The 27,830-nt window shown below is 43.6% G+C and overlaps 1 protein-coding gene across 4 annotated transcripts in view; it reads right to left on the bottom strand.

The window, feature by feature from the left end:
• TEX11 (testis expressed 11) overlaps positions 1-27,830 on the bottom strand; it is a 239,213-nt gene that overhangs the window by 130,190 nt on the left and 81,193 nt on the right. For 3 of the 4 annotated variants that reach the window (XM_068247619.1, XM_068247620.1, XM_068247622.1), the window contains exons 9-13: positions 24,362-24,447; positions 13,313-13,370; positions 4,497-4,592; positions 2,036-2,117; positions 1,873-1,951 (exon numbers count right to left, since the gene is read on the bottom strand). In XM_068247619.1, the coding sequence (XP_068103720.1) occupies positions 1,873-1,951; positions 2,036-2,117; positions 4,497-4,592; positions 13,313-13,370; positions 24,362-24,447 (401 nt within the window). The remainder of the gene's footprint in view (positions 1-1,872; positions 1,952-2,035; positions 2,118-4,496; positions 4,593-13,312; positions 13,371-24,361; positions 24,448-27,830) is intronic. The other variant, XM_068247621.1, reaches the window with a different exon arrangement.

The raw sequence follows: 27,830 nt of genomic DNA, 5'->3' as shown, positions 1-27,830 counted from the left end.
CCCTTTTCTGACTGTTCTCAGAGGAGCTCACAATCTAATCTTACCATAGTTATAGCCTAATGTCCTACCATACTATTATTGTGCGTTTACAGGGGGTGCAGAATTATTAGGCAAATGAGTATTTTGACCACATCATCCTCTTTATGCATGTTGTCTTACGTCAAGCTGTATAGGCTCGAAAGCCTACTACCAATTAAGCATATTAGGTGATGTGCATCTCTGTAATGAGAAGGGGTGTGGTCTAATGACATCTACACCCTATATCAGGTGTGCATAATTATTCGGTAACTTCCTTTCCTTTGGCAAAATGGGTCAAAAGAAGGACTTGACAGGCTCAGAAAAGTCAAAAATAGTGAGATATCTTGCAGAGGGATGCAGCACTCTTAAAATTGCAAAGCTTCTGAAGCGTGATCATCGAACAATCAAGCGTTTCATTCAAAATAGTCAACAGGGTCGCAAGAAGCGTGTGGAAAAACCAAGGCACAAAATAACTGCCCATGAACTGAGAAAAGTCAAGCGTGCAGCTGCCAAGATGCCACTTGCCACCAGTTTGGCCATATTTCAGAGCTGCAACATCACTGGAGTGTCCAAAAGCACAAGGTGTGCAATACTCAGAGACATGGCCAAGGTAAGAAAGGCTGAAAGACGACCACCACTGAACAAGACACACAAGCTGAAACGTCAAGACTGGGCCAAGAAATATCTCAAGACTGATTTTTCTAAGGTTTTATGGATTGATGAAATGAGAGTGAGTCTTGATGGGCCAGATGGATGGGCCCGTGGCTGGATTGGTAAAGGGCAGAGAGCTCCAGTCCGACTCAGGCGCCAGCAAGGTGGAGGTGGAGTACTGGTTTGGGCTGGTATAATCAAAGATGAGCTTATGGGGCCTTTTCGGGTTGAGGATGGAGTCAAGCTCAACTCCCAGTCCTACTGCCAGTTTCTGGAAGACACCTTCTTCAAGCAGTGGTACAGGAAGAAGTCTGCATCCTTCAAGAAAAACATGATTTTTATGCAGGACAATGCTCCATCACACGCGTCCAAGTACTCCACAGCATGGCTGGCAAGAAAGGGTATAAAAGAAGAAAAACTAATGACATGGCCTCCTTGTTCACCTGATCTGAACCCCATTGAGAGCCTGTGGTCCATCAAAATGTGAGATTTACAAGGAGGGAAAACAGTACACCTCTCTGAACAGTGTCTGGAAGGCTGTGGTTGCTGCTGCACGCAATGTTGATGGTGAACAAATCAAAACACTGACAGAATCCATGGATGGCAGGCTTTTGAGTGTCCTTGCAAAGAAAGGTGGCTATATTGGTCACTGATTTGTTTTTGTTTTGTTTTTGAATGTCAGAAATGTATATTTGTAGCAACACGCTCGGCGCATCAATCCATCAACCCTCCCATAAAAAAGTAGGGCTTTTTTTGGGGGGGGGGGATGGGGGAAGTTGTCTGTAACTAATTAGTACCGGGTGTCACATTCCCTAGGTACGCCACTGGACAGCCATCATCTAAGGTGGACCTACCAAGTATTACATTTAGGAAAAATTACTTTTTCACAAAAGTGGTAGGGACCCATTTCACTTCATTAATTCAAGTTAACATTCAAAACGTATGTATTCCATTTACTCAAGTTGTACTTTTCTAATGATCAGAGACAATGAAGTGCGTTAAATAAGCATACATAGAAGAAATAACTTTTTTTAATACGTTTACAATATATGTATACTGTATGTGCATCAGAAGATTTTTCATTAACATTACCATGATTTTATGTTCAAAACTAGGTATTTCAATTAAAAAGGTAATCCAAAACAAGCACCACGGAAAAAGATGGGTAAGAGCCGGGGTTACAAAAGTGTTGATTTACTTTACCTTGCATGTTCCATTAGTAGCTTCACAGTGTTGAGGTAAACATCCAGTGGCAACTTGTGAAGTAGTATATCTGTGGTTGCTAAACGATCACAAAGAGACAAATGCTTAGACATTTATGTTCAGCATTCCAAAAATAGCTTTGTTCACAGTAGCTACAACTCACCCATGCTAACGACATCGTCTGGTACGGAACAACTCATAAGGATTTTCATCTTCAAAAAAATACCAGCTGGATGTAGATTTTCCTGGGTATGTAGAATCATTATTATTTTGATGTAGTCTTCTGTAGCATTGTACAGAGTACCAAACAGACTATTATAACATAAGTAGTTAAACATGTATTTTAGATAAATCGATAACTAAAAGGTCATAATGAATCTCATGTTTTAGTCTTAAAGCTTTCTTTCTTTTTCTTTAAAAATCCAGGTTTCTGACATTACTTTGTCCTGTTTTTTGGCAGCCGCACTCTCTCTCTGCAACATTTAGTCACATCTATAGAAATACCATGGACTAGCATTTTGTTGAAGAATGGAGTGATCTCAAGAGTCAGGCATAAGGCCTTTAGGAAGTAGAGTATGAAACTCACACTAGCTTGCACCTCCACTCGACATGATTTAAGTTTTACTATAAGTCCTCTCAAATGCCACCACTCACTCACTTGAAAATTACTCTTACTGAAAGTTACTGTTACAGTAAGCAAAATCCACCACCTCCTGTGCTGATTGTGACCTGGCTGTGTCTATTTGCTTGCAGCTATCACTGCAGGCCTCCAGACTATTCTCTTCTCCAAGTTTGGCCTTGCCAGTTGTGGGCACTGCACTCCACTACCACACTATATCGCAGACCGCAAACACACACTAGAAATTGTGGATAACTGCTTTGTTCCTGTGACCTGCCTCTTCATTTATCACAGCAACTGGGATTTCCACAGCAGGAATATAGTTTGAGAAACAGCTTTAAGTTTAAGAACCGTTTCTTTCCATTATAGCCCCTGGTGCATGGATTTGGAGGTTGAAATTAATATTATAAAAGGGGATTATTGGAGTCAGTTTAGGAGGATTTGTGTTAGTAGATTGTATTGGGGACTTTAGATTTACCATATAAGTTTAGGATCAGAGGGTTAGGTGTCACAAATAGAGTTCAATCATTAAGGAGGAGAGGCTACGGTTAGGCATTAAGAATGGTATAACATTAGGAAGGGAGGCTGGCATTAGGTATCAGAAAGTGGATAATACTGGGGGAAGGCTAGGGTAGGAATGGAGGTGAATGTTAGATTTAAAAAGAGGTATAACCATAATGGGGAGGTTAAGGTTAGATGTGAATAAGTGAATAATGTTATGAGGGGAGGAGAGGTGATAGGAGGAGGCATATTGTTAAGGGGAAGCTCAGGAGTAGACTGCAGGAGGGGGTTAACATCAGGTATGAGATTACGGTTAGGCATCCGGAAGGGGTTTATATCAGGGAGGAGGTTTGAGCTAGGTGTCATGAAGTGGTTGGGGTCAGGAAGGAGATAGGGGTAGAAGAGGGATTTTCTCTAAGGGGAATCAGTTACATAAAGTTGGTTAACCGTGAGAACTGATGGTAACAACAAAGGAACAGGAATAGTTCTTATGACACTGGTTCAGGTGTGCCTAAAGACCCGAGTCCTCTGAGAGAGCATATCAACAGTTAGAAACCAGTTCACCTCAGAACGGCTTCAGAAGCCTGGGAATCAGGAACGCAGGTCAGGTGAGTATCTTGTTGCAGGAAAAACTTGCCATAAATGCTGCTGGGGAAGTGTTAGTTTTCCTATTTTTCCAAATGATGGTTTCAAATAATTTATAACTCAAAATAGTTTTTTTGTGGGAAGCAAAGCATCACAGTTATATTCAAACAGAATGGTCAGATTTCTCTGTTATTAGTCAGAGATATCACTTTGTGTATTACTACCTTAAAGGACACCCGAGGTGAAAATAAACTAATGAAATAAACAATTGTATCTATCTTCCTTCTCCTAAAAATTACTTTTTAAGATATTCCACAGTTTTATTTTATATTTAAATCTTCTTTTCAAGTTTTTACTGTTTTATTGTTTTTGCTCAATGTCACATTCATTGAAGTATGTCAGAGCTAAAATCTATGAACTATTGACCTTTTTTATCTCTTTCCTGCTCTCAGAAGCCATTTTCTGCTAGGAAAGTGTTTTATAGTTGTAATTTCTTATCAGTGAGGGATACAATGTAGTCTGACTCAGTCCTGAAGTAGACAGGAACTGCCACTTACATACCTGATGTAACACAGAGCAGTTATTTGTGTGCTAGGCACTGTACATACACATGTCTATCTCATCATGCCACATGTCACCTCGGGTATCCTTTAAACTGGCTTCAAGCATAATGCAGATGGGTAACTCCTAATCTACTAAAGCCAAAATATGATCATGACAGCCAGGCAATCAGAAATTTCTATTAAATTAGGACAGCAAAGGTAACTCTGTCAAGCACTTATTTATTGAGAGATTATGAAAGCTACCAGTGTTGACCTCATATTAAAAATAACTCTAATTGATTCATTTTCATGCTGATCTTTTTGACTTTAGCAATTCCTGAGTCAAACACTTTACAAATTATTTGCACTTTTGGTACCTCATTAGCTAAACTGATTGCATTTAGTGCTTTGTCTTGGTATAGTTTGCAGTCCCATTCCAGGTACACTGTAGCGAGCAGCCTGAGAATTTTAGCCTAGTAAAATAAAAAAAAAAAGAAACATTTAACATTACTGAAAATGAATTACACAATATTTGTGACTAAAATGTACACTCTCCCCATACAATTGTTGAAAAACTTGCTCTGCATGCTCTAGAGATTTATTACAAGAATGTGGAAGAAACAGTCAAAGGGCAAACGCTCCTTCAGTAAACTGCAGCCTGGGTGGTAGCAAGTGATCTGAGCTTGTAGATATAGAAAAAAAGCACAGGGACACCAGGAGCCTGATCTGGTGTATTATTGTAAGGTATCACAATACAGGAATTAGTAGTAAGCAATTATACTCACAAAGCTGGGCTACTTACTGGAGGCAACAACTCAAACGAGCTTGTGGGGAAGTACTGTCCTCACTCGGCCTTGTGATCAGGACACGTCGGTTGCAGCTCCCAAAGGAAGGTTCACTATGAGAGGAGTGATTCCCATAGGCCCAGCTAACTTAGAGGAAGTAGAAGTGTAGGAGGTGGCCCCCAAAAAAGGGGGGTGTATTAAAATTAATATAAAAAATCTTAGGTTATACTTGAGTAAGTAAATCTCACGTGTATGGTTCAGAAAAAAATCGTTTCTTTATTAAACACTTGTTGACAACACGTTTTGCGGCGCAAACCGTTTCTAAGGTTCAGATATTGTGCCTTAGTCTTAGGGAATGAGTCCTGGGCCCCAAGTGAGGCATGCTTCTTGGTGCACAGTAATGAGGTATACGTGTCAAAAGAAGCAAGTGGTACTCTCTCATTTATGGGAATGGTTGCTGTTTCCTGTCAATAGGAATTTGTATTGGACAGAAGACTTAGCAGAAGAGGATCTGTTCCCAAGAGCACTGACTTCACTTCTTGCCATGAACCTCCCAGACCAAAGGCATAGGAAATGCTAATGCTATATGACAAATTGTCTGGATGAAGTAAACTAGTAAGCAATCTTCACACTGTTTGGTGTGAGTACTGTGTACCTAGCCAGTTATTTGCTGTTAGCTGCAAGAGGGATCATAGAGATGAACTCCTTGATTTAGATCTAAAGTCTCTATGCCTATCTTCCATTTATTTGGAAAATATTTCCCACTTTACACTGTGTTGCCTATTTTCAAGGTCCCCAAAAAAATCCATATATGTTTAAATACAAACATGGATAGAAGCATAACAAATTTTACAAGTTCTCTGAATAACTGAACATCTGGAAAACAACCTATGTATTTAGAAACGGAATCAATAATACTGTTAACTGTCATTACTTACAGTCGTTTTTTCAATAAATATATATAACGCTCAAGATAGTTCATTCCACATTCCTCCATGTTTGCATTAAATTTAGGTAATCTCACTAAAACATGCAGAGTTATAGCATGTATACATTCATTTTAATACAGAACTTACATTTTCTTTGCTTGTAATGCCATGTATAAATTCATGATAAAGAAGTTACCTTTTTTGTGCTCCTAATTTGAATTTAATTTGAATCCCTTTACTGCCTCAGTTCCCTAATGCAACTGAGGAAGTTAAAGAGACACTGAGGCGAAAAAAAATATATAATGATTTGTATGTGTTGTACAGCTAAGACATAAAACATTAGGAGCAGAGACATAAGTCTCATATTGTTTCCAGTACAGGAAGAATAAAGAAACTCCAGTTGTTATCTATTCAAAAGAGCCATTGAGCTTCACAACTTTCAAAGTTACAGAGGGCTCTGACTTCTGAAGCTTGTTATCTCAACTATCTGTCACTGTATCTTCTTTTTCTCTGCAGAGAAGGGGTTCAAAAGTTCAGTAGGCTGCTCTGTAAAATCATTTAGAATGCTGAGTAGTGTGTAAACTGCAAATATTAGGGAATGATGCAATGTCATAAAAACTATATAACTGAAAATAAAAATAAAAGAAAAATTTCTTTGGTACTAATGTTCTAGTAATTATTCGTACTACACATACCATTCATTATATCATCATTTTTTTCGCTTCAGTGTCTCTTTAAACGGGGTAAGGCATGAAAAAGAAGATTTAGAAGGCAAAAGGGCTAATAGTGTACCCACATGTTAACCAAATAAAAATAAGGTTTAGAAATACACTAAGAAAATTAATAGAAAATGAATCAAAAGGAAAGAAAGAAAGATCAATCAATATACAAACCCATTCCTGCAGTTTTACTAATGAAACTTAGTGTGACAGGGAACAGAATTAGACAGATACTGGAATAAAAACTACATGGAACAGGGGGGCAGGGTTTGGCTGCCACTGCAAGCAGTTACTTGCAGTGAGGGTTCTGTGTCCTGTCTGACTGTGTCTGGCCCTAGCACACGCCTGCACAAGGTATTCAGCCCAAGCACCAGTTTGCCTTTGTCCCTGTACATCGCAGTATGTTGCAGAAAGCAAACCCACTGAGTCAGAGGCTCAGATTCCGGAGCCCTTCACTAAGAAGCTGAAGACCGCGGGGATGAAAGATGGTGCACTGTACATCCTACCTGTCCCTCCTCGCATGGGACCTCCAGCTTACAAGACAAGTGAGCTATGGCTACCAAAGCTGATCTGGCTTTGCTACTTAAAGATATAAAGTAGCTAATAAGTTCAGCCAACATTAAGATAGTGACAGAGATCAAAGCTGAGATCACAGCACTGGGGCAGAGAGTGAATACTCTGGAGGAAGGCCTTGACAAACTCAGAGCTTTCTGCCACCAATCAGAGGCTGACATAGCTGAACTAAGAGCTGAGATTGCACACATGAAGAATATGCAGTAAGATTATAACAGCAGAAATCTGAACATCAGTGCCCCACAGTGCTCTGTGCACTCTACATTACCTGTCCGTGGCCACCGCTTGTCCTCCGTTGGCTCCGGTCGCAGTCCTTCGTCCATACATGTGGCCCACTTACTCTGGCAACCACGTGGGGTACATGTATGGGCAAAGAACAGCGCCCGTAACCAGTAGAGGACAAGCGGCGGCCACGGACAGGTAATGTATAGTGCACTGGACAGCGGGAGGAGCACATTGGGAGGGAGCATAGGGGATTTTGTTGCGTTCGTCGCTCGTCTCAATATCACTTATCGTTAACACAGCACACCTGATCGAGCAAGTCGACCCTACTTCTTGCAGAATGTCCAACCAATAAATGCGACCAATTTTGGCCTAAAATTGGTTGCATAGTCAATCGGTCGAATTATAATTAAATTGGATGGTTGATCGGCCGCCAAATTGCCCAATGTATGGCCACCTTAACTCTGAACAGACCAATTTCTACTGAAGAAGTAGCTCAGGTGATAAAGTCTTTAAAGAGCTCTAAAGCCACAGCGGTTTAATCGAGGCATATTATAAAAAGCTGTCTCGCAGACATGTCCCATTACTGACTGATCTGCAACAAAAATGGGCAAGCACCATCCATAATTATATTTAGAGATCATACAGTAAATATACATTCGGAGTGTGCAGAACGGCATATAAATATTCATAAACTCCACAAGAAAGCAAAGCTTTAATGCACCGCACCACACCAGATATTATTCAAAATATAAATCATTTATTGTACTACATAACAATTAAAACCATTTAACCACTTAAGGACTGCAGTCTTAAAACCCCTTAAGGACCAGATACTTTTTTTCCATTCACACCACTGCAGCTTTAACAGTTTATTGCTCGGTCATACAACCTACTATCTAATTAAATTTTACCTCCTTTTCCTGTCACTAATACAGCTTTCTTTTGGTGCTATTTGATTGCTGTTGTGATTTTTAGTTTTTATTACAATTATCAAAAAAGACATGATTATTTTTTAACTTTCTGTTCTGACATTTTTCAAATCAAGTAACATTTCTATATAAATTTTTGTCAAAATGTATTGTGCTACATGTCTTTGATCAATAAATAGACACTTATTGGAATTTTTTTTTGTTTGAGTAAAAGTTATAGCGTATAGCGTTTATGGTGCAAAAAGTGAATTTCCCCAGATTGAAGCTTCTCTGACTTTTCTGAGCACCTGTCATGTTTCATGAGGTGCTAGAATTCCAGGATAGTATAAATACCCCCCAAATGACCCCATTTTGGAAAGAAGACATCCCAAAGTGTTCACTAAGAGGCATGGTGAGTTCATAGAAGATTTTATTTTTTGTCACAAGTTAGCGGAAAATGAAACTTTGTGACAAAAAAAACCTGTTTCAATTTCTGCTAACTTGTGACAAAAAAAAAATGAACTCTGCCACGGACTCATCATGCCCCTCTCTGAATACTTTGGGGTGTCTACTTTCCAAAATGGGGTCATTTGTGGGGTGTGTTTACTGTCCTGGCATTTTCGGGGTGCTAAATTGTAAGCACCCCTGTAAAGCCTAAAGCGCACCTAGGCTGCAAAAAAGTGTCACACATGTGGTATCGCCGTACTCAGGAGAAATAGTATAATGTGTTTTGGGGTGTATTTTTACACATACCCATGCTGGGTGGAAGAAATATCTCTGTAAATGAGAATTTTTTGATTTTTTACACACAATTGTCCATTTACAGAGATATTTCTTCCACCCAGCATGGGTATGTGTAAAAATGCACCCCAAAACACATTATACTACTTCTCCTGAGTACGACAATACCACATGTGTGACACTTTTTTGCAGCCTAAGTCCTATCAGTACCTTTAGGATTTCACAGGTCATTTTGATGCATTTGATTTCCAGACTACTCCTCACGGTTTAGGGCCCCTAAAATGCCAGGGCAGTATAGGAACCCCACAAGTGACCCCATTTTAGAAAGATGACACCCCAAGGTATTCCGTTAGGAGAATGGTGAGTTCATAGAAGATTTTATTTTTTGTCACAAGTTAGCAAAAATTGATTTTTATTGTTTTTTTTCACATAGTGTAATTTTCCACTAACTTGTGACAAAAAATAAAATCTTCTATGAACTCAGCGGCCTCTTCAGCAGAATACCCCTTTTTTGCCAAGGTGGACTGCTGAATTTAGGGGGTATTCCTCGCGTACGTTAAAAAGGGGCGCTGGGAAAAAAGGGCGCCGGGTTTTTAACGATAAGCATGGATAACGTTTAAAAATGTATTGTACTGTATTTCGTTTAAAATTAATGTTTTTAAAGTTATAAATCATTAAATAATGTGCATTAAATCGGCAATTGTAAAAACATTAATCTTTCGTTTAAATAGTGAAACGTATAATAACGTTTAAAAAAAAAATTACTAAGTAACCCTCCCTGTACCTACCCCTAACCCCTAGACCCCCCTGTTGATGCCTAAACCTAAGACCCCCCCCTGTTGGTGCCTAAGTATCCCTCCCTGTACCTACCCCTAACCCCTAGAACCCCCTGTTGGTGCCTAAACCTAAGACCCCCCTGTTAGTGCCTAAACCTAAGACCCCCCTGTTGGTGCCTAAACCTAAGACCCCCCTGTTGGTGCCTAAACCTAAGACCCCCTGTTGGTGCCTAAACCTAAGACCCCCCTGTTGGTGCCTAAACCTAAGACCCCCCTGTTGGTGCCTAAACCTAAGACCCCCCTGTTGGTTTTTTCGTTTAAAAATAATGTTAAAAAAAAAAAGTACTGTTTTTCGTTTAAAAATAATGTTTGGAAAAAAATATTGTACTGTTTTTCGTTTAAAAATAATATTTAAAAATGTATAAATCATTAAATAATGTGTAATCATGAGAAACAGTAATAAAACATTAAGTCTCCGGGCGCCGCTTTTAAAACGTTAGTTTTCTCCGGCGCCCTTTTTTCCTATCGGGCGCCCATTAAACGATATTTATTATAGGAGTGAATGGCGGCGCCCGATTTGTCCACTAGCCTCAGGCGCCCGAATTTACTGTTACCGTATTCCTCTGAGACTACCCAGGAAAAAGAGCACCAACCTAGCAAAAGGGAGTACTTGTGAAGTAGAAAGCTGTGGTCACTGAGTTTTGATAAAAAAAAAAAAATCAAAACTGATCTTTACAGCGCCACAGTTATTGTACAGTGGTTTTTGCAGTGATCAGAAAAAAAAATTCTGTCACTGCGGTGGGGCGGGTGAGGGTTTGGTCGGGTGCACAGAAGCCTGCAGGGGAAGATTAGGGCCTGATCTGATGGGTAGGAGTGCTAGGAGGTGACAGGAGGTGATTGATGGGTGTCTCAGGGGGTGATTAGAGAGGAGAATAGATGCAATCAATGCACTGGGGAGGTGCATCGGAAGGGGGTCTGAGGGGGATCTGAGGGTTTGGCCGAGTGATCAGGAGCCCACACGGGGCAAATTAGGGTCTGATCTGATGGGTAGGTGTGCTAGGGGGTGACAGGTGGTGACAGGAGGTGATTGATGGGTGTCTCAGGATGTGATTAGAGGGGGGGATAGATGCAATCAATGCACTGGGGAGGTGATTGGGGGGGGTCCGAGGGCAATCTGAGGGTGTGGGCGGGTGATTGGGTGCCCGCAAGGGGCAGATTAGGGTCTGATCTGATGGGTAGCAGTGACAGGTGGTGACAGGGGCTGATGGGGTGATTGATAGGTGATCAGGGTGTGATTAGAGGGGAGAATAGATGCAAGCAATGCACTGGCAAGGTGATCGGGGGGGGGGGGGGGGGCTGAGGGCAATCTGAGGGTGTGGGTGGGTGATTGGGTGCCCGCACGGGGCAGATGAGGGTCTGATCTGATGGGTATGATGAGTAGCAGTGACAGGTGGTGACAGGGAGTGATTGATGGGTGATTAGTGGGTGATTAGAGGGGAGAACAGATGTAAATAATGCACTGGGGAGGTGATGGGGGGGTCTGCGGGCGATCTGAGGGCGATCTGAGGGTGTGGGCGGGTGTTTGGGTGCCCGCAAGGGGCAGATTAGGGTCTGATCTGATGGGTAGCAGTGACAGGGGGTGACAGGGTGATTGATAGGTGATCAGGGTGTGATAAGAGGGGAGAATAGATGCAAGCAATGCACTGGCGAAATGATCGGGGGGGTCTGAGGGAGATCTGAGGGTGTGGGCGGGTGATTGGGTGCCTGCAAGAGCAGATTAGGGTCTGATCTGATGGGTAGCAGTGACAGGTGGTGACAGGGGGTGATGGGGTGATAGATAGGTGATCAGGGTGTGATTAGAGGGGAGAATAGATGCAAGCAATGCACTGGCGAAGTGATCAGGGGGAGGGTCTGAGGGCGATCTGAGAGTGTGGGCGGGTGATTGGGTGCCCGCAAGGGGAAGATGAGGGTCTGACCTGATGGGTATGATGGGTAGCAGTGACAGGTGGTGACAGGGGGTGATTGATGGGTGATTAATGGGTGATCTGTGGGTGATAAGTGGGGAGAACAGATGTAAACAATGCACTTGGGAGGTGATCTGAGGACGGGTCTGTGGGCGATCTAAGGGTGTGGGTGGGTGATCAGGTGCTCGCAAGGGGCAGGTTAGGGTCTGATCTGATGGGTGGCAGTGACAGGTGGTGACAGGGGGTGATTGATAGGTGATTGACAGGTGATCAGTGAGTGATTACAGTGGAGAATAGATGTATACAGGACATGGGGGGGGGGTCTGGGGATAATCTAAGGGTGTGGGGGGTGATCAGGAGCCCCCAGGGGTCAGTTTAGGACCTAATCTAAAATATAGCTATGTATACATTACAAAGTGTACTATACACTTTGTATGTGGCAGATCGGGGGTTAACAACCTGCCGGCAAGTTGACATCACGGGTGGGCAGAGCCTAATGCCAGCGGATGCGCGTGCATGTATGTGCGCAATCCCCAGCTAATTAGTCCCCCAGGTGCCGTCACCGATCGGCGTTACGCGGTCCTAGGGGTGCCACTTTGCCGCCGCCAATTGGTAGTGGGCGGTCGGCAAGTGGTTAAAAACATCAACAACAACATGGCGGGGTATATAAATTATATAATATAATATAAATTGTAATAAATAAGGGTACTGAATTCTCTGTACATGGAGAACAAAATAAAGTGCTAGTGCAAGATAATGACCACCTTATATAATTAGAGATCAACATGATAAACATATGTCTAATAATAGAAGTGCTAGTGTAAATCTGAAAACATACAATCTGAAACATACTGAAGAGTGATGAAAGTCAAGGGAAAAGAAAGGGGTGGCGGGAGGAACAAAACAGCACACATGATCCACCACCAAATAATGACTAATAGAAATCAACCTGAAGCTACATACACCTAAAGCTACGTACAACAGCATGACTAAAGTCAGCTGAGGTGGCCGATAACGACCACCTCAGACAATAATCAGGCAAGTGAACGGTAGCCCGACCGCCACCCCGCAAGTGATCCTCCAGGTGGATCAACTTGGCCAAGTGACAGCCGATTCTGTGCAAGCCACTCCCTTGCCCGCCATGTAACGTCACGCAATGCACCACTCCATCGGCCCTCTGCCCTCCTTCCCTCGCCTAGCAACAGAGCACATTGTCAGCTATACAGCTATATGACTGCATCTGTTGGCATCAGCCCAGCAGTGTCGCCTGAGGGATGGGGTCCTAAACTACATCATGCGACAGCCATTACAGGTGTGTTTTGCACCTTTGGAAAAGAGTTGTTCTTTATCATCTATTAGATTAAACTAGTCCATGAGAAAACTATGATGTTTGCTATTACCTCAAGACTAGGAAAACCATAATGCCGTTATACTCATTATTTTTTGATCGACCTCTCATGCCATTAACTGACATGAAAAGCAATGCATTACCAATATGCATACCATAGAAAACTAAAATAGTTTTAGACCTTTACAACCAGATATTTTATATTTGATTTCATACTTTTCTCACCTGCATTTCATGTCCAGTGCTGTAGCGCATATCTGCTTTCCCAATTTCATAACTTTGGCTATAGTGAAAGAAATGCAATATAAAACCATAATATATTGATGAGGTATTTATTAAATGATATGCAATGTAAAGGGAACATATTTTGCATAGCATTTCATATTAACTTATTTTCTAAAAGCTGAAATAATTCCTATGAACAGTACTATCCTATGCTGCTTAGAGATGGAGAGCATGACAATCCTCAAAAGATAATCCTTTTCGCTTGCTTTCAGTCTACAAGAATGAAATATTGTGAAGATCATTTAAAGAATTTTCTTCAAAACTGACCTGTCTTTACTCAGTGTGTAATCCATCAGAAAACAGCATATGCATGCAATTGTAGAATTATTTAATGATGTACTGGGGTTGCTGAGCCATCCTGCGAGAGATCGCGAAAAAGCTGCCGCATGTACTGGCAGTAAGGCGGCTGTTTCCGCGTCCAACGCGGCGGTTTGCATGCAGCAGCGTGCGTCTGGTGTGGCTGGGTCTGTTAGTTCACACAGATGGATGGAGAGCTACGCGCGCGCCAGAAGTCAGGACCTTTATACCAGCAGCAGAGGTATCAGCTGATTCGGACGCTCAGCTGATTCCTGCTGGACTCCTGATTGGCTGAGTGGCTCGGGCGGGGCGGCAGAGTCCAGCAACTATATGTACAGCTTGCTTGTCAGTTGCTGGTTGTCTGCCATTGCGAACACTTACGTGGAAGCATTCAGACCATAGTCAGATCTTACAGTGTGTTTGAACCAGGAGGACCTGGGAATTCACACTGAGCCAGATTAATTGTATTATCATTTGTGTTATACTCCAGACTAGTTCCAGGGTGCTGAGACCACGGACCTCGCACCCAAGACTAGGGAACTGTATTATCATTTGTGTTATACTCCAGACTAGTTCCAGGGTGCTGAGACCACGGACCTCGCACCCAAGACTAGGGAACTGTATTATCATTTGTGTTATACTCCAGACTAGTTCCAGGGTGCTGAGACCATGGACCTCGCACCCAAGACTAGGGAACTGTATTATCATTTGTGTTATACTCCAGACTAGTTCCAGGGTGCTGAGACCACGGACCTCGCACCCAAGACTAGGGAACAGTATTATCATTTGTGCTATATTCCAGACTAGTTCCAGGTTGCTGAGACCACGGACCTCGCACCCAAGACTAGGGAACTGTATTATCATTTGTGTTATTCTCCAGACCTGCTGGTGACGCCCATCTTCCAGGGGTCACTAGTCACCGGGTCTTCTTGCTATTCAGCCTGGGACTCCGCCCCCTTGAATGTCTCAGGCTGCTGCAAGATCTCTGCACTTCCAAAGGGAGGTACTTCTCATACTGCCAAGGACCACCTGCTCCTCGGGTGGTCCTCACTCAAAGTTATTACTGTTGCACCAAAGACTCACACTATATAGGTGTCCAGAGGTTAGCAATATATCTGTATTATCGGTGATTCTGCAGATCATCAATAATCAGGTATATGTCTGCATTCTTGGTGATACTGCAGATCACCAATAATCAGATTCTCTCTGCGTGCTGACACCAATCGTTACACATCCATGCTACTATTATTACTGAGGGTTCCATCAGAGATCCTCAAGCTCCCTCGGTACATGTGACAGGCTCAGGATGCAACAGATTCATAACAGTTTAAACTTTCAGCTAATAATAACAATGCTCATATAAGTGAAATTAATGGATTTACAGAATAAACATTATGAGATATAATATAATAATGACTTATTGGGAATCACAATTTAATTATACTAAGGAATAGCAATCAGAAATAACTCAAGCAGGGTAATACACACCACGATTTTGTTTATAAGATTTCCTAAAAAAATGATATCGTCAGTCACTATAGGAGTATGATAGGAAGTGAAGTAATTCTATGTGATTTTTTACCCTGGAGGCCGCTGTGCCAACAAACTATTCCGTGATATACTGCAACAGGAAAGAACGCAGGGGTGGAGGGGTTGCACTTTGCTTTAGATCAGCTTTGAAAATCAGACCACTTACTGTAGGACCTACCAACTGGTTTGAATGCTTGGGGGTGCAACTTTCAGCTGAGAAAAACATTAACATATTGCTGATCTACCGCCCACCAGAAAAGGAACTTGTAGATCTCCTATGCAACCTAACACTGGAACACCCCAGATGGATTGTTTTTGGAGATTTCAATACATGGGTGGATGACTCCTCTTCACAATTTGGAATAGAGCTACCTCGTGCGTTATATGAACTGGGCTTCTTCCAATCAATCAGCTCTGCTAATCACAGGAAAGGTCACACTCTGGACCTTATATTCCATACTGGGCTGTCAATAGCCAATGTAGAAATTAATCCTGTTGCCTGGTCAGACCATCACACTATCCACTTCTCACTCTCAATACCAGCTGTCAAACACCAGTTCAAGAATCAAATAAAATATCGCCGCTTAAAAGGGCTAACACCTCAACATATCCGAGATAACCTTAGCTTTGATGAATTGACTGACTCCAGCTTGGACCCTGATACTCTGGTGTTTAAATACAACAAATGTGTGTCCTCCACCTTTGAGACCATTGCTCCTCTGTACACCAAATATCTTACTCCACACCATCATGCACAGTGGTTTGATAACTCTATAAAAGAGCTGAAAAGACAAGGCCGAAAACTTGAGACTGTGACGCAAATCTCAGTCCCCAGAAGACAAACATGCCTTCATCCTCCACTTGAAGAACTACCAAAAGGTAACCACGGGAAAAAAATCATCCTTTCTATCACAAGAGATTGCAAATGCAGTTAACAAACCAGCCCTACTGTTCCGCAGGGGCGTAGCAATAGGGGGTGCAGCGGTAGCGACCGCATCGGGGCCCTTGGGCCAGAGGGGCCCCATAGGGCCCTCCCTCAACTACAGTATTAGCTCTCTATTGGTCCTGTGCTCATAATAATCACTTCTACAGATACTTTGAATAGTGGTAATCATTAACACACTGTTCCCCATCCCCTTCTTGCACCTCTGATACTGTAGTTGCCATTGGCAGGTTTTGGGGCGGCGTATCAGTTGTTATGTATAGAGTGCTTGGGGGGCCCCATTGTAAAACTTGCATCGGGGCCCACAGCTCCTTAGCTACGCCACTGCCAGTGTTCCGCACAGTGGAAAAACTCTGCAACCCGGCATGTCAAAAACGTAATATTGAGTCTTCAAAGGACCTCTGTGACCAATTTGCCCATTTCTTCACAGACAAAGTCTCCGCTATAAGGTCCGCCATCCAACTTACAGCATCTGAGCCTAATATAGCGCCGAAGACCATTAGCAAAGACAACGTAACACCTTGGTCAAACTTCAAAGAAATTGATGAAGAAGTCACATCAAGCATCCTCCTTCACCTCCGCCTAACTACCTGTGACCTGGATCCTGGCCCAACACAGTTCATGTTGAACTGCCCCAACCTGTTTGTACCGGTATTCCTCAAAATTGTTAACTGCTCCTTACAATCAGGAATATTTCCTGCTTTACTGAAGGAAGCAATCATCAGGCCTCTCCTCAAAAAACCCTCCCTGGACCCAGATGCAATGACCAGCTACAGCCTGTCTCTAACCTTCCGTTTCTGGGTAAGTTAATTGAAAAAGCTGTATAACTCCAGCTAGAAGCCAAAATCCTACAAAACAACAGTTATGACCCATTCCAGTCTGGCTTCAGGAAACACCACAGCACTGAAACTGCCCTCACCCAAATATGCAACCACCTGCTCATGGCAAGAGACAGAGGAGAGTGCTTCATCCTCATACTGCTAGACCTTTCTGCAGCTTTGATACAGTTGACCATGACATCTTGATAAACAGGTGTAACGATTGGTGTCAGCACACAGAAGATCTCTGATTATTGGTGATCTGCAGTATCACCAATAATACAGACGCTATACCCGATTATGTGTGATCTGCAGAATCACCAATAATACCAGTATAGCTTAACACAGGACACCAGTGTGGTAAAGTGGTGCAACAGTAAGAAAGGTTATCTCCCGAGGAGCGGGAGATACAGACACTACTGCAGCCAAGGATTCCCTGATGGATTGGTAATCAGATTGTACTGCAGCCAGTGGACCCCTATGGGGTAGAGCCGCCTGACTGAACTGCAAGAAGGACTTCCTGAGGAGCAGGTAGCCCTTGCAGCTACTTGACACCTGGAGGGTTAGTGTCATTAGTAGTACAGTAAGACTGATCACTCGAGGGATGAGTGACAGCAAGAAGGGTCAGACAGGCCAGGTCGGCAACACACGAGCAGATAAGGTACAGAGACAGAAGGCTGATTCGGTAACCGGGTACAGGCAAGGTTGGCAACTGATAGACAGATGGGCGGAGGTACCGAATCAGAAAGCAAGAGAGAGGTCAACAGAGCCAGAGCTCATAACAAATATCAATAAGCACAATCCTAGTCTGAGGTGTGAGGTCCTTGGTCTCGACACCCGGGAACTAGTCTGAAGTATAACACAGTATCCTATGCTAGGGTGTGAGGTCCTTGGTCTCAACACCCGGGAACTGATCTAAAGTATAACACAGTAATGACACAGTAATCCTATACTTGGGTGTGAGGTCCTTGGTCTCAACACCCCGGAACTGGTCTAAAGTATAACACAGTAATGACACAGTAATCCTATACTTGGGTGTGAGGTCCTTGGTCTCAACACCCCGAAACTGGTCTAAAGTATAACACAGTAATGACACAGTAATCCTGTACTTGGGTGTGAGGTCCTTGGTCTCAACACCCCGGAACTGGTCTAAAGTATAACACAGTAAACTTCAAAAGCGGAATCTGGCTAAGTGTGAATTCCCAGTTCCAACTGGTTCTAACACACTGTAGGATCTGACTGAGGTCTGAGTGCTCACACGTTAGTATTCGCAACAGCAGACAACCGGCAACTGCCAACCAAGTACTATATATACTCATGGCGCTCCGCAGTGCCGCCCCAGCCACTCAGCCAATCAGCAGTCCAGCCGGGATCAGCTGATCTGCCTGATCAGCTGATACCTCTCCTGCTGGCATAAAGGTCCTGTCTTCTGGCGAGCGCGCGCGTAGCTCTCCATCTGTGTGCACTAGAAGGCCCAGGCAAACTAGACACATGTTGCTGCGCGGAAACCGCCGGCCTGAACGCGGAGATAGCCACCCTGCCGCTAGACCGCGCGGCGGCATCTCCGCTATTCATTACAACAGGCTACAGGAACACTGCAACATTGATGGCATAGTTCTTCAGTGTTTCCAATCCTTCTTGAGTGGCAGAACCCAAAAAGTGTCTATGGGGCCCTTCCTGTCCACCCCTGTACCACTTAAGTATGGGGTGCCCCAGGGCTCAATCCTCTCTCCCCTGCTTTTCATAATTTACATGTTACCGCTTGGAAAACGAATCCAAAAGCATGGCCTGACATACCACTGCTATGCGGATGACACCCAACTATATCTTTCCTTCAAGCCTGGTGTGACAGACCCAACTCTAACTATAAACACCTGCTTACATGAACTACAGCAATAGATGAATGACAACTGGCTGAAACTGAATGCAGACAAAACTGAAGTCCTTCTGATCGGAGGGCAGCGCATGACAACAAAACAACTTAACTTGCAGTCTTCACCACTGGGAATAGGAGGCACGGATCTACACAGCTCTGATCATGTGCGTAGCCTGGGAGTTCTAATTGATGGGGATTTAAACTTCAGAACCCACATCTCTGCTGTGGTGAAATCATCCTATTTTCACCTTAAGAACATCGCAAAAATCAAGCACCACATCCCCCCAGAAGATCTACCAACTTTAGTTCATGCCTTCATTACCTCCCGACTGGACTACTGCAATGCTCTCTACACTAGCCTTCTAAAAAAGGACTTGTACCGCCTACAGCTGATACAGAATACTGCTGCCAGAATGCTAACCAACCAACCCTGTCACTGCCACATAACGCCAGTCCTGCACTCCCTTCACTGGCTATCTATAGAATGGAGGGTCCTATTCAAGATCGGCCTACTGACATTTAAATCACTGAATAATCTGGGCCCCCCCTGGATACATGAAAGATATGCTGCAGCTGCGTAGCAATCCCCGCATTCTCAGGTCCACAGGTTATAATAATCTAGTCATACCCAGAGTCCACTTGGAAACGTTTGGTCCCAGAGCCTTCTGTCATGCTGCTCCTACATTTTGGAACTTCTTACCTCAACAGATCAGGACTGCTCCATCACTGGACGTGTTTAAATCTAGACTGAAAACCCACCTGTTTAGTTTGGCATTTGCAGAAATATAACTTTTGTTGTGTGAATACTTCATCCTACTACCAATTACTGAATCTGTTAACAATTGTGATAGTATCCAGCGCCCACCAAAATATGCGGAAAGTGTAAAACCCCAAAATTAATGGAGGAGCCTGAAGAGTGATAACCTCCTCAGGCTTGTTGGTCGCCAAGAACGACCAACAAGCCTGAGGAGGTGGTGAGAGCCCGCTGGGCAGTGCATTTTGTTTGTGCATATAAGGGAAGTGGAAAACACTGCGAGGATTGGGCGCTAGCCTTCCAAGTGTCACTGAACTGTTACTAATGTCTTTAGTGCTGGCTTTAAGTTAAGTGGTCGCAATTGCTAACTGGGACCCCCCCGCTGCATGGACTAACACTACTGCATGCTAACCCTCACTCCCCCTAAATCTACTTTTGAATATACACGGCAAGACAGCGCAGCAGTTGTTACATTTATATGTGAAGATTGTACCTGGAATTGAACTGGGACTTTTTACTATTGATTATGCGCAGTACTGGATACGGAACTGGATCTAAGGCCATAGTTTATACATCATGGAGATTCATTACAATCTGGAAACTCCCGGGAGTATAGCTCTATGATTGAGTGGTGTTGTTTGGTTGTGCAGCGTGAGTGACACGGCCGGCTGTGTATGTTAGGCTAGTACACACTCTTAGGCTCGTTTTTATGGGGTTAATGGGGGGGGGGGGTTGTATGCAGATATCAAATAAATTTTGAAGTGTTTAATGAGACTGAGTGAGACAGTCCTTTTGTTGTAAATTACTGAATCTGAGAGAGCCTAAGCGCTTTGAGTCCTATGGGAGAAAAGCGCTATAGAAATGTTATTGTATTGTATTATTATTGTATAGTTCATCTTTAGTCACCACTGATACATTGGACCCTATACAACTGACTTTGGCAGCTTTTTCTCTGCTTCCTGTGAAAATCCAAGGTGCTCCTGATTCTTCTAGCATCTCTGCTTCCTGTGATAATCCAAGGTGCCCCTGATTCCTCTAGCATCCCTGCTTCCTGTGATAATCCAAGGTGCCCCTGATTCCTCTAGCATCCCTGCTTCCTGTGATAATCCAAGGTGCCCCTGATTCCTCTCGCATCTCTGCTTCCTGTGATAATCCAAGGTGCTCCTGATTCCTCTAGCATCCCTGCTTCCTGTGATAATCCTAGGTGCTCCTGATTCCTCTAGCATCCCTGCTTCCTGTGATAATCCAAGGTGCCCCTGATTCCTCTCGCATCTCTGCTTCCTGTGATAATCCAAGGTGCCCCTGATTCCTCTAGCATCTCTGCTTCCTGTGATAATCCAAGGTGCTCCTGATTCCTCTAGCATCCCTGCTTCCTATGATAATCCAAGGTGCCCCTGATTCCTCTAGCATCTCTGCTTCCTGTGATAATCCAAGGTGCCCCTGATTCCTCTAGCATCTCTGCTTCCTGTGATAATGTAAGGTGCCCCTGATTCCTCTAGCATCTCTGCTTCCTGTGATAATCCAAGGTGCCCCTGATTCCTCTAGCATCTCTGCTTTCTGTGATAATGTAAGGTGCCGCTGATTCCTCTAGCATCTCTGCTTCCTGTGATAATCCAAGGTACCCTTGATTCCTCTAGCATCCCTGCTTCCTGTAAAAATCCAAGGTGCCCCTCATTCCTCTAGTATCTCTGCTTCCTGTGATAATCCGAGGTGCTCCTGATTCCTCTAGCATCTCTGCGTCCTGTGATAATCCAAGGTGCCCCTAATTTCTCTAGCAACTCTGTACCCACAACCCATTTTGATCTTCATGAATCATAAAAATTTGAAGCATCTTTATACAGCAAAGTGTATGAAGCAGCGCTGCGTAATATGTTGGCGTATAAATACAATAAATAAATAAATAATGAAACCACAACAAGCTGAGTGGGCCCTATACTTTAACTGTTTTAACTTTCATGTAACTTTAGATTTGCTCCAAAGGAGCTTTTGATGACCAGCGATTAATCATGAATGCTAAAAATATGTTATTTTTTTACAATAAATGCACTAGAATCTCAGTAGACTTTGGGGTCTCCTACCTCCACTTCCCATCCCCCCATTGTAGTTGGTCATTATGCAAAGATCATTCGGTTTATCCCTATGTGGAGCGTTTCTTAAAGGGACCATGAGCAAAGTACTAAAATCAAAATCAGCATTTACCTGGGGTGTCCTCCAGCCCCCCGTAGCCCGCGAGGTCCCTCGGCGTCCTCCGGGTCCTCTCGGTGGACAAGCTGGCAGTCCTGTTAGCCTGTGTGGCTACTTTGGCCAAAGTCATCCGCAACTGCACATGCGTGGTCCTCGATCATGCGTGCATCGCTGTAATGCTCTTGCACATTCGCAGTTCAGTCTTTCGAGAACTGTGCATGGGCAGAAGGCTTACGGCAATGCATGCGTAGTTGTAGACTTCTTTGGCTGAAGTTGCCGCAGTAACGAGGCCACCAGGCATAAATGACCACAAAAATTAGAAATGGGAAGCCTCTGGATCCTAATAAAGCTTAGCTCGCTGTCCTCTGGTCCCCCATTGCCACTCGCCGACCTTCCAAAGATTACCGGCAAGGGCTTGTCGGTTATCTGATCAGGGTCATGCTCCTCTCCAGGCACGAGCATGGCTGTACTGCACATACGCACTTGTGTCAGAAAAGGAGCGTGGCACTGATCGGCTGGAGGGTTCACAAGCAGCAAATCTTATTTAGTAAAATGTATTCTTTTGTCTGCAAACAGTGTAATGAGGGTTGCACCAGCAATGCTTGTTTTACCTGGCGTAAGTAGCTCTATGTAATCGGTGCAAGTACAGTGAAATTGCCATGCACTCCTTTTACAATTATTTAGTGAATATGGCCCACTGTGATTTAACAAAAAAAAAAAGCAAGCAAATTATACTATACAAAGCATACTGTTTTGCAAATTTAGCTTATTTTCATTTTGTATGATAGAGTGAAAGGATCACTTTAAAGAGAAACCGTGACCAAGAGTTGAACTTCATCCCAATCAGTAGCTGATACCCCTTTTTACATGAGAAATCTATTCATTTTCACAAACAGATCATCAGGGGGCTCTGTATGGCTGATATTGTGGTGAAAACTCTCCCACAGAAAACTGTGAGGACCATGGTCCTGGTAGTTTCCTGTCTGTGAACCTCGTTGCATGGTGGGTAATAGCTGTTTACAGCTGTTTCCAACTGCCAAAAAAGCAAGCGACAGCTGCAGTGACATCACCTGCCAGCAGTAAAAATGTCACCATGTGATAAATGTCAGAATGTAAATCAGGGAGAGGAAAGCTTTTACATTGGGCAAACACTGACTAAATCATTTATACATACTATACATAATTATAGTAAAAATGAAGCACTTTCTTATTACATTATTTTCACTGGAGTTCCTCTTTAAAATAAGGAATCAGGAATAGTTTATGTCGCCAAGCATGACTGGGTCATGCCTGGAATTGGGTTTGGCACAGTACATTTGGCTCAGAAGAGACATCAATCGATAACATAGAGCAACAGGAGCAGAAATTTACAATTACACATGTCAGTAGCAGACGGTTACATTTGCATTTCAATATCATTTACATTTTACTTTACATTTGCATTTCCAATTTACATACTAGAGCAGCAGTTGGCTCTGTCCCTGACAGTTCTATATGTCGTGGGGGTGCCCTGATGGGAGTATGTGGAGGGAGTTCAGGAGGCTGACAGCTGAGGGGAAGAAGGAATTACTGTGTCTAGCCGTCTTTGTGTAGATGGCCCGAAGCCTCAGTCCCAATGGCATCGTACTGAAGTAGTAGTGGCCCGGGTGAGAGGGGTCGTTAGCGATCTTCAGGGCCCTCGATCTCAGTCTTTTGTTGTGTAGGAGGGCAAGTGAGGGGAGAGATCTCCCAATGACCCTCTCCGCCGCCCTGATGACCCTCTGAAGTAAGTGCCTGCCGCTGGCGGTTGCGCCAGCGTGCCAGACCAGAATGGATGAGCAGAGGATCGACTCAATGGTAGCGGAGTAGAAATTGGTCAGAATCTCTTGGGCCATGCCAAACTTCCTCAGCTGGTGGAGGAAGTACAGTCCCTGCTGGGCTTTTCTCTGTATCGCCGTGATATTGGGCCTCCCTCCAGGTGATGTCACTGAAGATTGTGGTGCCCAGGAGGCGAGCGCAGGGTACTCTTGCCACCTCCGTACCATCGATGTGAATTGGGGGTGGGGTGGAAGCAGACCTTCTGAAGTCAACAATTAGTTCTACAGTTTTTGCGGTGTTAAGCACCAGCCTGTTCTCCTTGCACCAGAGGGAGATTCTCTCCACCTGCTGACAGTACTGCTGGATATTGTCCTTGGTGATGAGTCCAATGATAGTAGTATTGTCGGCGAACTGGATGACCTTAACTGAGTCTGCCCTGGATCTGCATTTGTTTGTGTAAAGGGAGAACAGCAGTGGAGGGTAATGCATATTGTAGCGTTCATACAGAGATTAAATGAGGTATATTGCAATGGTTGTTAAATCACTGAACCAGAACCCCCCTCAAGATTAAAGCAATGGGTTGAGCTTTTTTCCTTAAATTGATGTCTGTGAAACATTGATAACACATAATTTAATACCTCCAGATATGTTGTAGATATAATCTGTATGAGGAATTCCAGCACAGGCAAAAATTCAGTTTCCTACTTTATAATCAGAGTCTGTGAGCAATCTTGTTCAACCAAAGGTAAAAAGTCTGCTTTATGACATAAAAGTTGCAGGCCATTTGTACCTCAGCCAGAAGGAACTTTGCTCATAGGTTTTTTCTTCATAGGTCTGTACTCCAAAATTATAACACAGTATAGACAGGAACACAGCCTGTAAGACAAAGGTTTGAGATATTATTCACTGAGAAAAAAATACTCACACACTGGAAATCTGCTGTCACTGCAAGTTTATGTTGCATGATAAACATAGAACAGAGATGGTATTGTTCAAGTAGCAGAGGAATGACAGCGGAAGCAGGAGATTTGGGCGCATGAGACAAGTGGACAAAAAGGGCGCCCCATTCACTCCCATTATAAATATCGTTTAATGGGCGCCGAACAGGGAAAAAAAGGCGCCGGAGATTATTAACGTTTTACAAACAGCGCAGGGAGATTTTTAATGTTTTATAACTGTGATTGTGATGATTTAACTTTACAAAATGAGCCTGTGACGAATAACGTTTATAAAAATACTAAACATATTTATCCTGTTTAATTAAAACATTATTTAACATTTTAACCCTTACTGTTTGTAAAACATTACTATTCACAAAATAAAGCGATCAGTACGTAACGTAAATTGCAATATATTTTTTACAATCACTATTTGTAAAACATTTCTAAAACATTATTATCAACCCCAAAAAAATATTTAAATTTTTTTATTTAAATTTTTTATTTATTAATGTTTGTAAAACATTATTATCCATAGGGGGTCTTAGGTTTAGGCACCACCAGGGGGGTCTTAGTTTTAGGCACCACCAGGGGGGTCTTATGTTTAGGCACCACCAGGAGGGTCTTAGGTTTAGGCACCACCAGGGGAGTCTTAGATTTAGGCACCACCAGGGGGGTCTTAGATTTAGGCACCACCAGGGGGGTCTTAGGTTTAGGCACCACCAGGGGGGTCTTAGTTTTAGGCACCACCAGGGGGGTCTTATGTTTAGGCACCACCAGGAGGGTCTTAGGTTTAGGCACCACCAGGGGAGTCTTAGATTTAGGCACCACCAGGGGGGTCTTAGGTTTAGGCACTACCAGGGGAGTCTTAGATTTAGGCACCACCAGGGGGGTCTTAGGTTTAGGCACCACCAGGGGGGTCTTAGGTTTAGGCACCACCAGGGGGGTCTTAGGTTTAGGCACCACCAGGGGGGTCTTAGGTTTAGGCACCACCAGGGGAGTCTTAGGTTTAGGCACCACCAGGGGGGTCTTAGGTTTAGGCACCACCAGGGGGGTCTTAGGTTTAGGCACCACCAGGGGAGTCTTAGGTTTAGGCACCACCAGGGGAGTCTTAGGTTTAGGCACCACCAGGGGACTCTTAGGTTTAGGCACCACCAGGGGAGTCTTAGGTTTAGGCACCACCAGGGGGGTCTTAGGTTTAGGCACCACCAGGGGGGTCTTAGGTTTAGACACCACCAGGGGGTCTAGGGGTTAGGGAAAGGTACAGGGAGGATTCTGTGTGAGAGTAGGGTTAGTGTAACGATTGGTGTCAGCAACCAGAGAGAGAATCTGATCCTTGGCGATCCGCAGTATCCCCAAGAATACAGATATACCCGATTATTGAGGATCTGCGGAATCGTCAATAATCAGATATGTCTAACCTCTAGACACCGGAGAGAGTGTAAGTGTTTGGTGCAACAGTAACAACTCTGAGTAAAGACCACCAGAGGAGCTGGCGGCCTATACTCCTGAGGAATTCACCCCTGAGCGGTGGGTGATATTCCTGTAGCCTGTGGTCCCCTGAGCGAGGGACCAAGGCTGGGTTGCAGGAAGCCCTGCTGCTAATATGTAAGGTTTTGCCCTGAACTGGGCTAACGTAACACAGTAATAACACAATCCTAGTCTGGGGTGTGAGGTCCGTATTCACAACACCCTGGAACTAGTCTGGAGCATAACATAAATGATAATACAATTCCCTAGTCTTGGGTGTGAGTTCCGTGATCATCAACAACTTGGAACTAGTCTGGAGTATAGCATAAATGATACTACAATTCCCTAGTCTTGGATGTGAGGACCTTGATCTCAACACCATGGAACTATGCTAGAGAATACACAGAAGATACACAGTATTCCTAGTCTGGGGCGTGAGGGCCTTGATCTCAACACCCTGGAACTGGTCTAACAAATAATACAATACAATTAGTACTTTAAGCTATCAAGAATGTGACTCAGTGTGGATTCCCAGCTCCAGCCGGTTCTGGCACACTGTCGGGTCTAGCTAAGGTCTGAGTGCCTTCACGCAAGTGTTAGCAATGGCAGACAACCGTATGCTGAAAAATGTTGTGACAGCGGTCCTCTTCTCAATGGCTATATATCTGCAATAAACAAGCTCCACATAGTGCATTATCAATAATACAAATTAACTGCATGCACATCCACCCAGTGAAAATTATTGTTTTGTGTTCCACTCCATGTGACATCCAAATCCTCTCCCTTCAATGTAGCCGCTCACCAGATAGATGCCACCTCAAAATCCAGGTGGGTCTAGCGCTTTGCCACACGGCAACAAACTCCACAGCTCCAATCTTTCAGTTTGTATAAAAGCTCCAGTTTAATCCACAAAGATCATGTAAAAACAAATAAATAACACATAGCGTAATATTGTTTGCACATAGAGTCTCCTGGCCTGCGCCCTCCAGTACACTCACTTAGATCAATTGATTTGTGCGCATATCGGGCTTCTCAGCCCAGCAATATCGCTCTCTCACCGCGGTGTCGGCGTCCCGTACTCCCGCTGTCCCAGTTGTACCAGCGCTCAGTTTCCGTGCATACGTCCCGCTGCTCTGTGACGTCAGACGCACCTGGCTCCGCCCTACGCGTTTCGTCCAATCGGACTCATCAGGGGCTGACGTCACAGGCACGCCGACGTCTATTATAGCAGCGGGCTCCTCCCCGGTCGCACTTAATTGCGTGCTAATCGACTGTCTGGAACGCATACTCCGAACGTTTGTATGCGTTCCTTTGTTGTATAGATTTTTGGCCCAGTTTATCTACAGTGCTGCCATCTAGTGGCTAAACTGCTAACAACATTAGCCTGTAAACTGATAGTTATCTATATCTTTCTGCATTGATAAAATTTCTTGACATCTTCTCATAAAATCTAACAATGATTGCTTGCGTGCAAATTTATATTGCACACAAACATCTATATATAAAGTGCATTGAGAAATTAAAAATAAAATAAAAATAAAAATAAAGATAAAAATAAAAATAAAATTGTTTCACTATAATATGGATTAATGCCTGAACTCAGCCAATCATACTGGTTGGCCTGAAAATTCATGATTAAGGCCTTGAAGCTTGTTCAGACCTCACCCTTAATGGACAGACTTTGCTCTAATGGACCTAACCAGGGCCAAAGAGCTTAGTGTTTCATTTTCATTCAGCAGATATTTCTGGGCTGTATAGCCTTGCTCCTTCCATGCTGTATATATATATCTGGTGCTTAATTCCCCTATGCAATATTCATAATGGAGACTCATTTTACATACAATGAATATT

This window comes from Hyperolius riggenbachi, chromosome 8, assembly GCF_040937935.1.
Source record: "Hyperolius riggenbachi isolate aHypRig1 chromosome 8, aHypRig1.pri, whole genome shotgun sequence".
Classification (NCBI taxonomy): domain Eukaryota; kingdom Metazoa; phylum Chordata; class Amphibia; order Anura; family Hyperoliidae; genus Hyperolius; species Hyperolius riggenbachi.
The sequence above is the reverse complement of the archived record's forward strand: the minus strand, read 5'-3'. Positions and strand labels throughout refer to the sequence as shown.